We start from the raw sequence: 12,228 nt of genomic DNA on the forward strand, positions 1-12,228 counted from the left end.
CTCTAGAGCTGTGACATTGTTCACCAACTGCTAAAATGCTTGTTTAGCAAAAAAAAAGGGAAAAAAAAGAAAAAAAAAGAAAAAACTTGATAAATACATATGTATTGTTGTGTTATTGCTTTTATTGCAGTACTAGCAAAAGCTCTCTGAATAAGTGAAAAGGTATTTTATCACATGCTTTCAGATCTAGTACATTAACTCCTAGATTTTGATATTTCCTGTTAAATAGTTAGCAACTGATACTTTCCCTGCTGGTGTTTCTTGCTTATCATTGACACCTCTTGTTATCCTGTATTTCCTTCTGGAGTTAATTTTTATTTTATTCCTTCAAGATCTTTAGAATTGTGTATCATTTATCTATGATAGATTTAGTAATATCAATGCATTTCATAAGTGAGTTTATGATCATGTGTCATTTCAAGGTAACTAAGAAGCAATGGCTATTACGGTTTTTGTTTTCTCATTGCATAATGAGGGTATAACAATAATTATGTAAGTTATAAACAAAGCAGAAACTTCAAATTTGTTTGAAATTTTGTATTCAGATACTTGGATTTTTAAAAGACATTTAGATTTGAGTTTTAGTAGTTCAACAAAGTATTTCAAAACTTTCTGTATCACTTTGTGTATCTGAAAGGGCAGCATTACCAAGGTAACATCTTCAGATTCTGTCCAAACTAGCAAGTACTTTCATTTTTTTATCTGATGAAATTTTTAACATTGTAAGTCGTATATTTTGAAGTATTTTAGCTGTTCTGTTTCTGATCAAGAGAAAGATATCCATTTAGGTGACACTGAATAACCAACATTGGTTTAGGATGTGTTGTGATCAGGATGGCTGAAAGGATGTTTTAATGATAGTGGAAGCAGAATGCTGGATAGCAACCTAACTCTTCTATAGACGGAGCAAGAGAATATTCCTTAACCTACAGCCACTTTCAGTAGTCATTGACAACCATTACGGGACATAACGTCTCTGTGTATCTATACTGAAAATGTTTTACAAATAGACTTCGTGCAGTCATACTAGGCCTTAAAAATTTCCCAGTGAAAACCTTTGCTTCAGGCCTATATGTAATCAGCATGCAAAGGGCTAGTATTTGTATAACATTCAGAGCATAAAGTTAAGTACACAAAAATTTAAAAAATTATATCATTATGGTTTCTTGCACAATCTTCATTCTGCAGGAATGCACGTGTCCTGTGATTAAGTTTTTTATAGAATTCCTCTGCAGTTGTTCAAGATGGAAGGGGGTAAATTCACTTTTTTGTTTTTGAGGTTGTCCTCTGTGTAATCCCGTATCATTTGGGGTACTCTTTATTCAGGATCTTCTCTGAATGCAGACACTTCCTGTGGGATTTTTCTTACATCATTTTGTACTCTAAGACATAAATTAGCTGTAAATTGCTATATTTTCTTAGGAAATTGTGCAAATTGAGGTAGTTTTGATATCCCCCTTTTACAATATGAACTAAGCTACATATTAAGAGTGGTCAAAAACATACACTAATTTTAGGCACACACTTTGAGAAATGTAAATCTTAATTTTTCAGAGTGTTTAGCTTTAAATGTCTCTTGTCTCAAGCTTAGCTCTCATTGACTTAATTTTGAAATTAAGTTCTTATGGATGCTCCTGCACGTAAGTTACTCCAAAAAAAAAAAAGAAAAGAAAAAAAAAGGCAGAACTTTATTATGCAACATTAAGCTGACACTTCTGTAAATCACCTGCAGTTTGGGAAATGTTAGATCAATCATGTTGAATTTTTTCACTTGAACTTTCAGAAATTTGTATAAGGTATAGGCTGTTTTTCCTGACTGTAGACCAACATTAGAAACTGGTAGAAAGTGCTGGGTTATTTTGCAGACTTGATTCACAGATACTGACAAAGGGAGAGTCTCTGAGACTTATAACTGGATACATCAGGGAGTATCTTGGAGGGTCATAGACCTTTCAGTGTTTCCTCTTTCTCTGTGACCTTCCAACTGTTCTTGTCCTAGAGTTAACCTCCTCACAGGATTTCTTACCCAAGTCAACTACCTGTGCTGTTGCAGTCTTTAAAAAGCCTCAGTACCCCTTGCCCATCAAAACTTCTTCCCAGGGAGATGTGTTTTTTTTTTGTTGTTGTTTTTTTTGTGTTTTTTTTTTTTCCCAAAGAAATCATGTTCCTCTATTCTATCTCTGCATTAGACCTGTATTTTCTTCCCACATTCATTTTTTCTGTCTTTCTCCCTCATCTTGTTTTTCCTACAGGTCCTTTGCTTCTATTCATACTTTTTTTTTCTCAGACTTCTCAGAATTTTCTTATAATTTCTGTCCAATGCACCACTAGGCTGAGGATAACAGGGGATCCACAGCATCTCTCTCGATTGTTCCCCATTTTGAGGAAGATCATTAATTTATCTCTCACATTACCCAAAACGCACACACCCTTGGTGTGTTTCTATGTTGTTGAGCGCACACTATTTTTTGCAAGCCATGCAGTTCTTAAGTATTTTTACTTACTCTTGCATGCTGTCATGAGAAATCATTGGCAGCCCCATTTCTGTCTTAAGCCACTAGACATCACTGTAATTCCTTAGTGGATATTTCCTGTTTCCCTTATTTTGAGTCTGTCATAAAGTGTAGTTTAACTACTGCAACAAATGTAAATGAGCACATTTTTTTAACTTGAGTTCCTCATCTTTGTTTTGTGGTAGAGTTACATTCAGTGACCTGGAATTCTTTCTTAACTTAGGGTGTATAATGTGTAAGAAGCATGTACAGGGGAACAGAGGCTTGGAGTCAGGCAATATTCAAGCTGACAGTTGAAAATAAGACTTCTCTTCAGGTTGGTTTGACTATGATACCAGAGGTTCATTTTGTGGCAGAAAAATCATCTCTGTGCTATTTAATTGTAAGCATTATGACAGCTGTCGCTAGAATCCTTGCTATCCTGCTAGAAAATGCCATGCTGCCAATAAATGATAATAATCAGTAGGAATTATTTGTATAAGAAGAAATCCAGGGAAATTGGCTACTCTGAAATTTTGGTAATACTCTATCTTTTTTTTTTTCTATTCTGTCTTCAATTATGTCTCATGTTTTTAGATAAAGAGACTGTTACACAGTTTCTCTCAACATAGCTTCTGTATCTTTGTTGTTTGGTTTTGTCCTTTCATTTTTTCTTAGCTTTATATCCTAGTCATGTTTTTTTCACCACGAATTTGGTAAACGGTGGAGAAAAGCAAGATGTGCTCTGCTCTTCCTCCAGACAAAATCTGGGTTGTTTATGTTTTGTTTTGTTTTGTTTTTTGAAAAAAAAATGTAGCTAAAAGGAAGAACAGGCAAACTCTAAATGATAGAAAGGATAAGAGAAATCCCATTCAGCCCTTGATTGTTTAAATTCAGCCCTGCATCAAGACCAAAGAAAATCCCTGAAGACACAAAGTAAAATAAAATCTTCATCTTTGGTAGTTATTTTCTTTTTTTTTTTTTCTGGAGTTAGGACAGAGTCTTGGCAAGAATTAGATTTGAATTGCATAAGTGCAATTTTCAGTTGAGAATTACTTCCTTCCGTTTTTCTTTATGTGGTATCTTAAAAAGAAAAAAAAAAGAAAAAAAAGGGCATTCAAATTAATGCAACCAGCATACTAGCATGACTTAGTATTTTTTACCTATCAAGTGAAATAGTGTTTGATACCATCAATTATGTTACAAAAGAACCCCAAGTTTGAGTAAATAGTGACTATATCGAAGAATGTATTTGATGCAAGTAAACAATAGAATTAAGGGAGATACACAGAACTAAAAAAAAAAAGATGGAAATCTCTCTGGTGTTTACACTATCATTTAAATGTTGGAATTTGTCAGTCTTGTCTGATGCTCTTTCAGCTTCTCCTGAGCTGTTTCATGAGAACACAATCAGCAAATATTTTTAGATGTTAAAAATTGATTTGATAAATTCTGGTAAATAATAAAATTTATCTTAAATATTTTCTTCTTCTTTCTACAGTGGAGAAATTTCCATGCAAAAAAATTCACTCTGGGTTTCTTTCTTTTCAGACCTGTGTGTGGAATCAGAGGGAAAACTCTCATAATTAATCTGCCAGGTAGCAAGAAAGGGTCACAGGTAAGAAGTGTTCTTACTGATCTGCTACTGAGGACTGATGATAAGTACCTCTCATTGTTCTGAATGGTAGAAAGTACCTACTACAAGTTTTACAGAAGTTAACTGAAATGCATATTCACTAACACATCATCTCTCTTGGTCAGGGACAACACAGTACTGGTCTAATTGAAAGTACTGTGCGACCAGGACAGAATTACTTTTAGCACAAGAGAGTACTTCACTGTAGCAGGCAGTTGTAATGAATAGTTTAATGTTCTCTTACACTTCCTCCTTCTTTTCTAGTCAGCCTATTCCTGATCCCTGTGTTTTCTACAGCTTCCAAGAAAGCATTCTTTTTTTGCACAGAAGTAAGAAAAAGTTCTAGTGTATGGTAGAACTTGCTGGAGTAAAAAGAATATTCCCAATTTTGGTCAGCAAGAGGGGAAAAAAGGAACATTATTTTTAAGTGTATGAGGATTTGTTAATGTTTTGGATATGTGTGTCAGGCTTTACACCCTTCACAGTTGGTTTTCTTCCTATGTTTTGTTCAGTTTAGACAGAGAAGTTAGGCTTTATTTTTTTGTTCATGCTTACTTTTTGACTGCTTTGCATTAATCATATACATATGTGTTATAGTCTGAGATTCCTCCTTTGCTTTACAGATTTATAACTATTTATTGATGCTATTCTTATATGTTGCTATTGAAAAAACATTACTATAACAAATCAGAAAAAGTTAGAAAAACGTGCAGGTGACAAATCAAAGTGGACAATATCGACTTCATCTTATGTTTCTTTGTCTGTGTCTGAAGGATTGCCTACTCAAACATGTGCCTGGTATATATGTATGTACTTTCATTTGAAATGGGAAAGATTTTATATTTTCCAGTGCATGCAAAGGACCTATCACCCCTGTTTTCCTGTATTCTTAGTGTATGGAATTTTATGAAGTACATACCTTAAAAGACTTCAAGGTAAAGCTAATCATTTGATAAAATTCCCTATGAGCACTGATTTCTCAGTTGTACAGCTTCTTTGCTTTTGCCCTCTGATTGTCTAATCCCAGCTTAAATGTAGTTAACAGACAGCTGATGTCAGGTGTGCCGTCCTCACATGGCGTTCTGTGGCAGTGGCTCTGCAACTTAACCATCAGCATCACACCACTGTCTTACGTAGTTGCGCACAGGATCCGTGATCTGTATGCATGAACAGTACCACCTCCTTCTCATTTAAGTGCTTTTTTCTCTTCTTCAGGGAAGAGACTATCTCCGTTTTATCCATTATACCTATAAGTCTTTCAGATGCTTAGTTGCCAACACTAGCCAGCATCTATGTCTTTCTACCCTCCAAGCTGCTTTTCTAGGATTACTGTCATTCAGCTTTGCTATGTTAGGAAATAAGAATATTTCTTGTCACTGGGAACCATAAAACATTTCCCTGTACCGGAGAGGATCAAGGTACTACAGTAAGTTTGCTTTAGTATGAAGGAGTAAAGAATGGCAAGAGTAGAAAAAAGGGTGGAAATTTATTTTGCTTTTGAAAGGAATAAAGAATTTATATCAGTAAGTTCAAGTACAGAATGCAAATTCTAGCCACTGCCATCTCAGCTATTCAATAAAACTCATTCATACCTCTTGAATTTCCTGCTGCCCATTTATTCATTGCCAAACAGTTGTCTAACTGGAAATATTTATGCTTCATATTGAGCAAGGACTTGTGTAAGTGCAAAAATCTGCCATTTGTTCTTTTGACAGTTCAGGAGATCTTTATCAAGGTGCTGGCAGTCATTGTGCTAGTCATCCCGAAGGAGAGTACCAAGAGTTAAGGGTGAATGTCCAGATATTGTATTAGGTACTTTGTGATATAGGAAATCAGGGAATGTAGGGGGATGATAAACATACTGTCAAGGTACAGCCATGGTGCACAGCTGGAGATTAGAGGTGGGGGGTAATGTATAGACCGTATCTGACACAGTGGAGCATTTGAAGTGCTTTCAGTGTACCTTGCATCTGTTCCTGCATAACCCATTGCAAAAAATGCAATTAAACAACAGTTCCTTCCACATCCATAACCATTCTCCAACTTCTCAAAAGCCTTTCAAGGCTATTATCGAAAAGTCAGTGTTCACTTGAATTGCATCAGTCTCGGTAGCAGCAATCTTTCTTCTCTAAGAGAGAATTCAGTTAAAATAAAACCTGATTCAATGCCTGAATTTCACCCAGCCCCACAACAATGAAGTCTGGCCTAATACTTTAGGATACGTGTCAGCATGTATGTTTATGATGCTTATTGCCAAACCATCTTCTCAAGTTTAGAAGCTCAGCTTCAGACTTGCTTCTTCTGAAAGAAATAATTCTCACCCTTGTGGTGATGATCACCTTAGTGGTCAAATAATCTTTGATTTACCTTTTCAACTCCTTCCAGATAGGTCCCCTCACATTAGGGCAACATTATTTTAGAAAAGCTATTCCAGGGATACGCCTGAATATCTGCCATGAGTGGTTATTGTATTTCATCATAAATGAGAGAGAAAATTGCCTTTCTCTGAACCATAATGCTTCTAGGAGCACTAGTGAGACAGTTCTTCACAATTAAACATCAGGAAGGCTCTTATTGTGTTAGTAAGGTTCAATCTTTCCAGTGGTCTTTCTGTCTGCATAGCTGGCTGATGGATCCAGAAAGAAAGCCTTCTCCACATACACCCTGCTAAGCTGGAGAGTGGGCTATACAACCCGATACAGATCTGCTAAGGTAGATTCCCCTATCAATCATAAGAATCATTCTCCTGGGCTCAGTATACGTCAGTGACCTTGCTGAAAAATGTCTTCACCTCTGGCATCTAACAAATGCATACCAGGTAGTTTATCAATGTCTTGTGAACCATTCACTGCCCAATCACAGAGAGGACACGGTACTGATGTGCTGTTTGGCAGCACAGCCCTGAAGTTGCTGTTGCTCGAAAGACTTTTGTTTAGAGAAATATAAAGGATGTTTATAGGGACTCTCACCTGGAAGTTGAAGAGGGAATATTTTGAATACTGTTATCTCAAGCAATCATTACAGGTTTTCAGATACACTGTCTACAAGCTTCCGTTTAGGGACTCAGTAGTCCTTCTTTGATTCTATGGTTTCTTAGAGTCTTTTTAGGAAATCTAATGATATTCTATAATTGAAAAAAAAAAAAAAAAAAACTTAAACTGCCCTCAAAACATGTACCAAGCATGGAGGGTTGTGGGGTAGGAGTATACCTACTTGAAAGTCTTCCAGTTATTAGTCGGAAGACGTATCTATGAATATAGCAATGGATCCCACATCTTAGAGAACTGGTGCACTGGTAAGAAGTCTAAACTTTTTTTCAGAAGTCTGTACATCTTTTATTGAATTGTGAAAGAGGTGAAATAGCCTTCAGTCTCTGATTCTTGTAGTGTTCAGTAGACTCCTAACATGCTAGGTAGAGAACAAGATGTCATTTTGTGTCCTGAGGCACTCAGACTGTAAAGATAGGTAAACTGTAAAAGGAGAAGGAGGAAAAGGAATGAAGTACGTTAGTATTTTAGCAATAGTTCAATATATAAGTAATTAATAAAAGAGGTAATTCTGCTGAAGAAAAAAAAAGCTGTTTGATTTCATTATGTAAGCAAGATTTTTATAAACTGATGATTTATTTGTTCCTGTCATGATGATAATCTCTTCTGTCACAATTTATTTTAATATAAAACATCTTAAAAATAGGAGGTTTCAGCAAGGATTTTTAAGATGCGTAGTATAGAAAATGGTTCTATAACAGGCTGGATCTCAAGAACCGAATAGGATAGGTTGTTACCAGGTATTTGTCTCATTTCTCTTTTCTTACTTGCAAATTCCCTTTCCATCGTACTAATATAATTATGTAATAAGCTTATATAAAGCTGTGAAGTTGCATCACTATACATATTTCATTAATAAAATACTAAATATTAATTAAAAAAAAACAGCAGTGTAAATGTCCATCTCAAAAATGGACACAATGCAGTATTAGTTTCCATTAAAATGGAAAGAGTTGAAGACCAGAGCAGTCTGAGCTGAATGTGTAAAACTCATTCCCTCTTGCTGTATAAATTTCTCTCTTTTTATGAGTGACAAGTGCAGATTTCACTTAATAAAAGGACAGATGTGTCTCCTTAGGTCAAAACCAATATTGTAATTGAAGTAGAAGGAAGAAGGCCACTGCAGTAACCTCAGTTGAAGCTTAGGTTTGATCAGAACATCTGCATAAAAACTTAGGAGTCTAAGCCGTACAAAGGAAAGAAATCATCAGGGACTGTCCAACTCAAACTACTTGTTACTGGAAATGACAAAGGTGGAGCAAAATCAGGAGTCAAATTTTAAATTGTTGATGCAGGTTTTAATCTTGTAAATAAGTCAAGTCATTTCTGACTAACAAACTCTCCTCTGTCTCATAAAAAAGAAAACACTCAAGAAGTCTGCACTGGTCATACTAACGTTACCATTCCTACCTATACTTCTAGTAGCTAATTAAACGAAACATTTTGGTAGGCTCTTGATTTTGCATAAGGCTAGCATAGCACAACAGCGAGGAAAAAGCCTTGTCATCCAAAGCTGCCAAATTTGTCGGTGTTCTAAATTCATCATTTGTAGCTGTAGCCCTAAGTCTTTGCAGTCACCAGGGACACTAGGCATTTCTGCTTGACTTCAGAGCAGCTCTGTGCTCTGTTGCCTGCTAGAATCAGGAGCATTCTTTGCAATGCTGCTCTGGAAGATGCAGGTGATGCCAGTCTTGTGTTCTCCGGGGAACTTGTGCAGCATGTCCCACTGAACCCACATTTGTAGAATATTTCCATTTTTGTGTTTTTCTAGTCTGTTTCATTTCATTCTAGCCTTAAAAAAGCTATTTAGTGCTGTGAGAAGGGGCAAAGTAGGAAATTACCAGATGCTCATTGAAATCATTGGGTCTATGGCAATTTACATAATTGTACTAACAATTGCTTAAAACAATGAGTGTTAGAAATAGCATGAGCTTTTAGAATACTTCTTGGGAACCAGTTCATCAACAGTTAAGCCAACAAGGCTTTATTTCAGTGGTAGGAGTGGGGAACATACTTGCTAATGAGTAAATAATTCATGTACATTTTCATTATTTTTAGTCAGTTCACAGATTGTTGTGCTCGTTTACCAGTTGCTTGAGGTCTGCTTTTTCATTGAAGTAATGATGGTTGTATACCTCAATGTCTTAAACCATTTTAAAAATAATACTCTGGAGGCTCAATAGCTCTGAGCTTTGCAGTTACATTAGAAGTTACATTTATTTATTACATTTACAAATAAATTTTTAATATATATTCATTATATACAGCATATTATGCTCATCCAGCTTACTCTAGTTCTTCAGAGTGAAAAGTTGAATGTTTATAGAATTCAGAAGTCTGTGAAGTAGTCTGACTTTTCATTATTCTTAAAGGTGTGATTAAAAGATGGGTTCTTATGTAGAAGCTTTGAGGAAATAGAGTGTTTGTGAGTCATGTTTTTGACTTACAAAGTGGCTTATATAAATTCTAATAATCTCTGATGGATGATTTGTTTGCATAATCATTTTTATTTATTGAAAATACTTGTTAGAATATCTGCTTACAAGATGTTTAGTATTATTTATTTTCTGGACACTCTAAAATCTTGGATTACAATTTGACAAGTCTTCCTTCCTTATAGTTGAAACAAAACCAAAAATGAAATGCAACAAAAAGAATAATGTCAGCTTCCTCTGTCAACTTGTGTGTTCCCTAACTGCACTGCCATGGCATTAATTGCTGTGACCTTGCTATCATTTTCCAGTAATTTAATATATATATGCAGTCTGCAGAAATTACATGAAGAAAACTCTTTACCTGAGGTGCCTGGGAGGAGGATGAGAGGCAATAGTCATAAATTGAAGAAGGGGAGATTCCGAATGGATAAAAAGATAAAGGAAAAAAAACCACCTGAGGATAATTAAGCATTAGAACAGGTTGTCCAGAAAGGTTGTCGAGTCTCTGTTCTTCGATTTTTTCAAGAGTTGACTGAATGCATCCTGGAGCAACCCATCTGATTTCAGTATTTTCATGGCGTCTTAAGGTTCCTTGCAACATGAATGATTCTTGATTCAATGGAATACTAGCATACTTGAGCATCAGAGGTAGCTAGAAATGTGTACTCCCATTATGGAACAAGAAGAACAGTTACACTGTGCCTGTGTTTTTGCACTCTCCACGCATATAAAATAAAACAAACTTTGTAATTGTTTTTAAGATGATAGAGGAAGGAGAGTTTTAGATCATGTGTGATCATTTTTTTTTTGAGTTATATAAAATTATAATAACATCAGTATAGTTTTTCATTGTCACAGTCTACAGGTTAAGTCCATAAATAAAAAAAAATATATAGCATTATATAAAAGTATAATTGTGGAAACGATTATGAAATGTTCTCTAATTGTGAAAGATCATAATAGAAATGATTTGAGGCTAATAACCCTGCAGGGATGAAGTTAATGTTTTTTTAATTCTGCATTTTTGTAGCATTCTGCAAACTGCTATGAACTCATTTCTGTATTATGTATTCATGAACATTTTAACTCATTTTCCTAAGTTTTAATCCAATATTAGCTTAATTACAGTAGCTCTAGCTGTTGTACAACTTACTATATTTGCACAAAAAATGATGAAATGTATTTCATAGTTCCCAGTTCTGGCTCTATTTTTGTTTGGTTGGTTAGTTTTTGGTTTTGTTTTTGTTTGTTTGGTTGGTTTGGTTTGGTTTTGGTTTTGGTTTGTTTTTCTGGTTTTGTTTTTTGTTGTTGGCTTTTTTTTTCCCCTCTGAACAATTGCAATTACCCATCTAGGGTTTTATTTATGATCAGGTGAAAAGATGCATCTAAATCCCAAATATCCCTTGGGAGCAAATCTGGAAAGTCCCTATTTACTTCTGCAGTAACTTTTCATAGTCATTTCTCTTCTCGTTGTGCATAGGAATGCTTTCAATTTATACTGCCAGCCCTACCTCACGCCATTGATCTTTTGCGGGATGCCATTGTAAAAGTAAAGGAGGTACACGATGAACTAGAAGATCTACCTTCACCACCACCTCCTCTTTCTCCTCCTCCAACCACCAGCCCTCACAAGCAGACAGAAGACAAAGGAGTACAGTGTGAGGAAGAGGAGGAAGAGAAGAAGGATAGTGGAGTTGCATCAACAGAGGACAGTTCCTCTTCACATATAACTGCAGCAGCCATTGCAGCTAAGGTGAGTCTGGCTTGTTTCCAGAGGAGATCCTTTAGTTTCTATCTCAGGTACTTTACACCAATATTCATTTGCATCCTAAGACTATACACTGGTGTTATTATGCTCAAACGGATGTATTTTAGATACATTTCATAGAAATATAGTCCCCTAAAAATATATGAATCCTGTTTCAGAAGGTGATCACAAGTTTCAGTGGAAGTTGCATTTTTCATTAGCTTGATGATAACATGCATTTTAATGATACCATTCTGATGTGACAGATTTTTATTTTTTTATTTTTTTTAATTCAAACTATTCACACACGAATGTACAAAGTTCAGTAAGTGGCAAGGAATTAAGGAATTACAGCAAGATTTTCTAAACTATATTTTCCATTTTGAAATGAGAGTGTTGTTTTTTAAAAGCATTGATAAAAAGTACAACTAAGTAGCAGGTTAAGTAATAAGCTATCCAGTCCACTGCATTCTAATGTGCATGTCTATGTAACAGATGTGAAATTCTGCCACAAATTAAATACCATGACATCTTTTTACAGCCTCGCTGTAACTAGCAATTGTAGATCAACATTACTCAAACCAAAATAATAAATTTGAGACTACAAAAGAAAAAAAATAAATAACACAAATAACAAATTATTCTGGTTAAAATTGTATCTGTTTTCCAAAGAAATAACAGATAATTTGTAGCAATATGTAGGTATTTACATTTTTTATGCCTTGAGTTTTCAGCTAGAAAGACAATGTATTCCTGTGTTTTTGGGAAGTTTTTCTTCCAAATTAATTTGTTCTATATTTACTCCACAAGCTGTACTTTTATTTCCTCTTATGGGAATTGAAATTCTAAGTAACTCAAAATGCTAATAAAC

General features: G+C 35.1%; 1 protein-coding gene across 32 annotated transcripts in view; it reads left to right on the top strand.

The window, feature by feature from the left end:
• GPHN (gephyrin) overlaps positions 1-12,228 on the top strand; it is a 284,811-nt gene that overhangs the window by 167,880 nt on the left and 104,703 nt on the right. For all 32 annotated transcript variants that reach the window (XR_014584952.1, XR_014584953.1, XM_083837922.1 and 29 more), the window contains 2 exons: positions 4,044-4,110; positions 11,091-11,363. Coding sequence is in view for 30 of the 32 variants with exons in the window: in XM_083837922.1 (XP_083694048.1) it covers positions 4,044-4,110; positions 11,091-11,363 (340 nt within the window). In the remaining 2 variants the exon portion in view is untranslated. The remainder of the gene's footprint in view (positions 1-4,043; positions 4,111-11,090; positions 11,364-12,228) is intronic.

This window comes from Anser anser, assembly GCF_964211835.1.
Source record: "Anser anser genome assembly, chromosome: 5".
In the NCBI taxonomy this organism is placed as follows: domain Eukaryota; kingdom Metazoa; phylum Chordata; class Aves; order Anseriformes; family Anatidae; genus Anser; species Anser anser.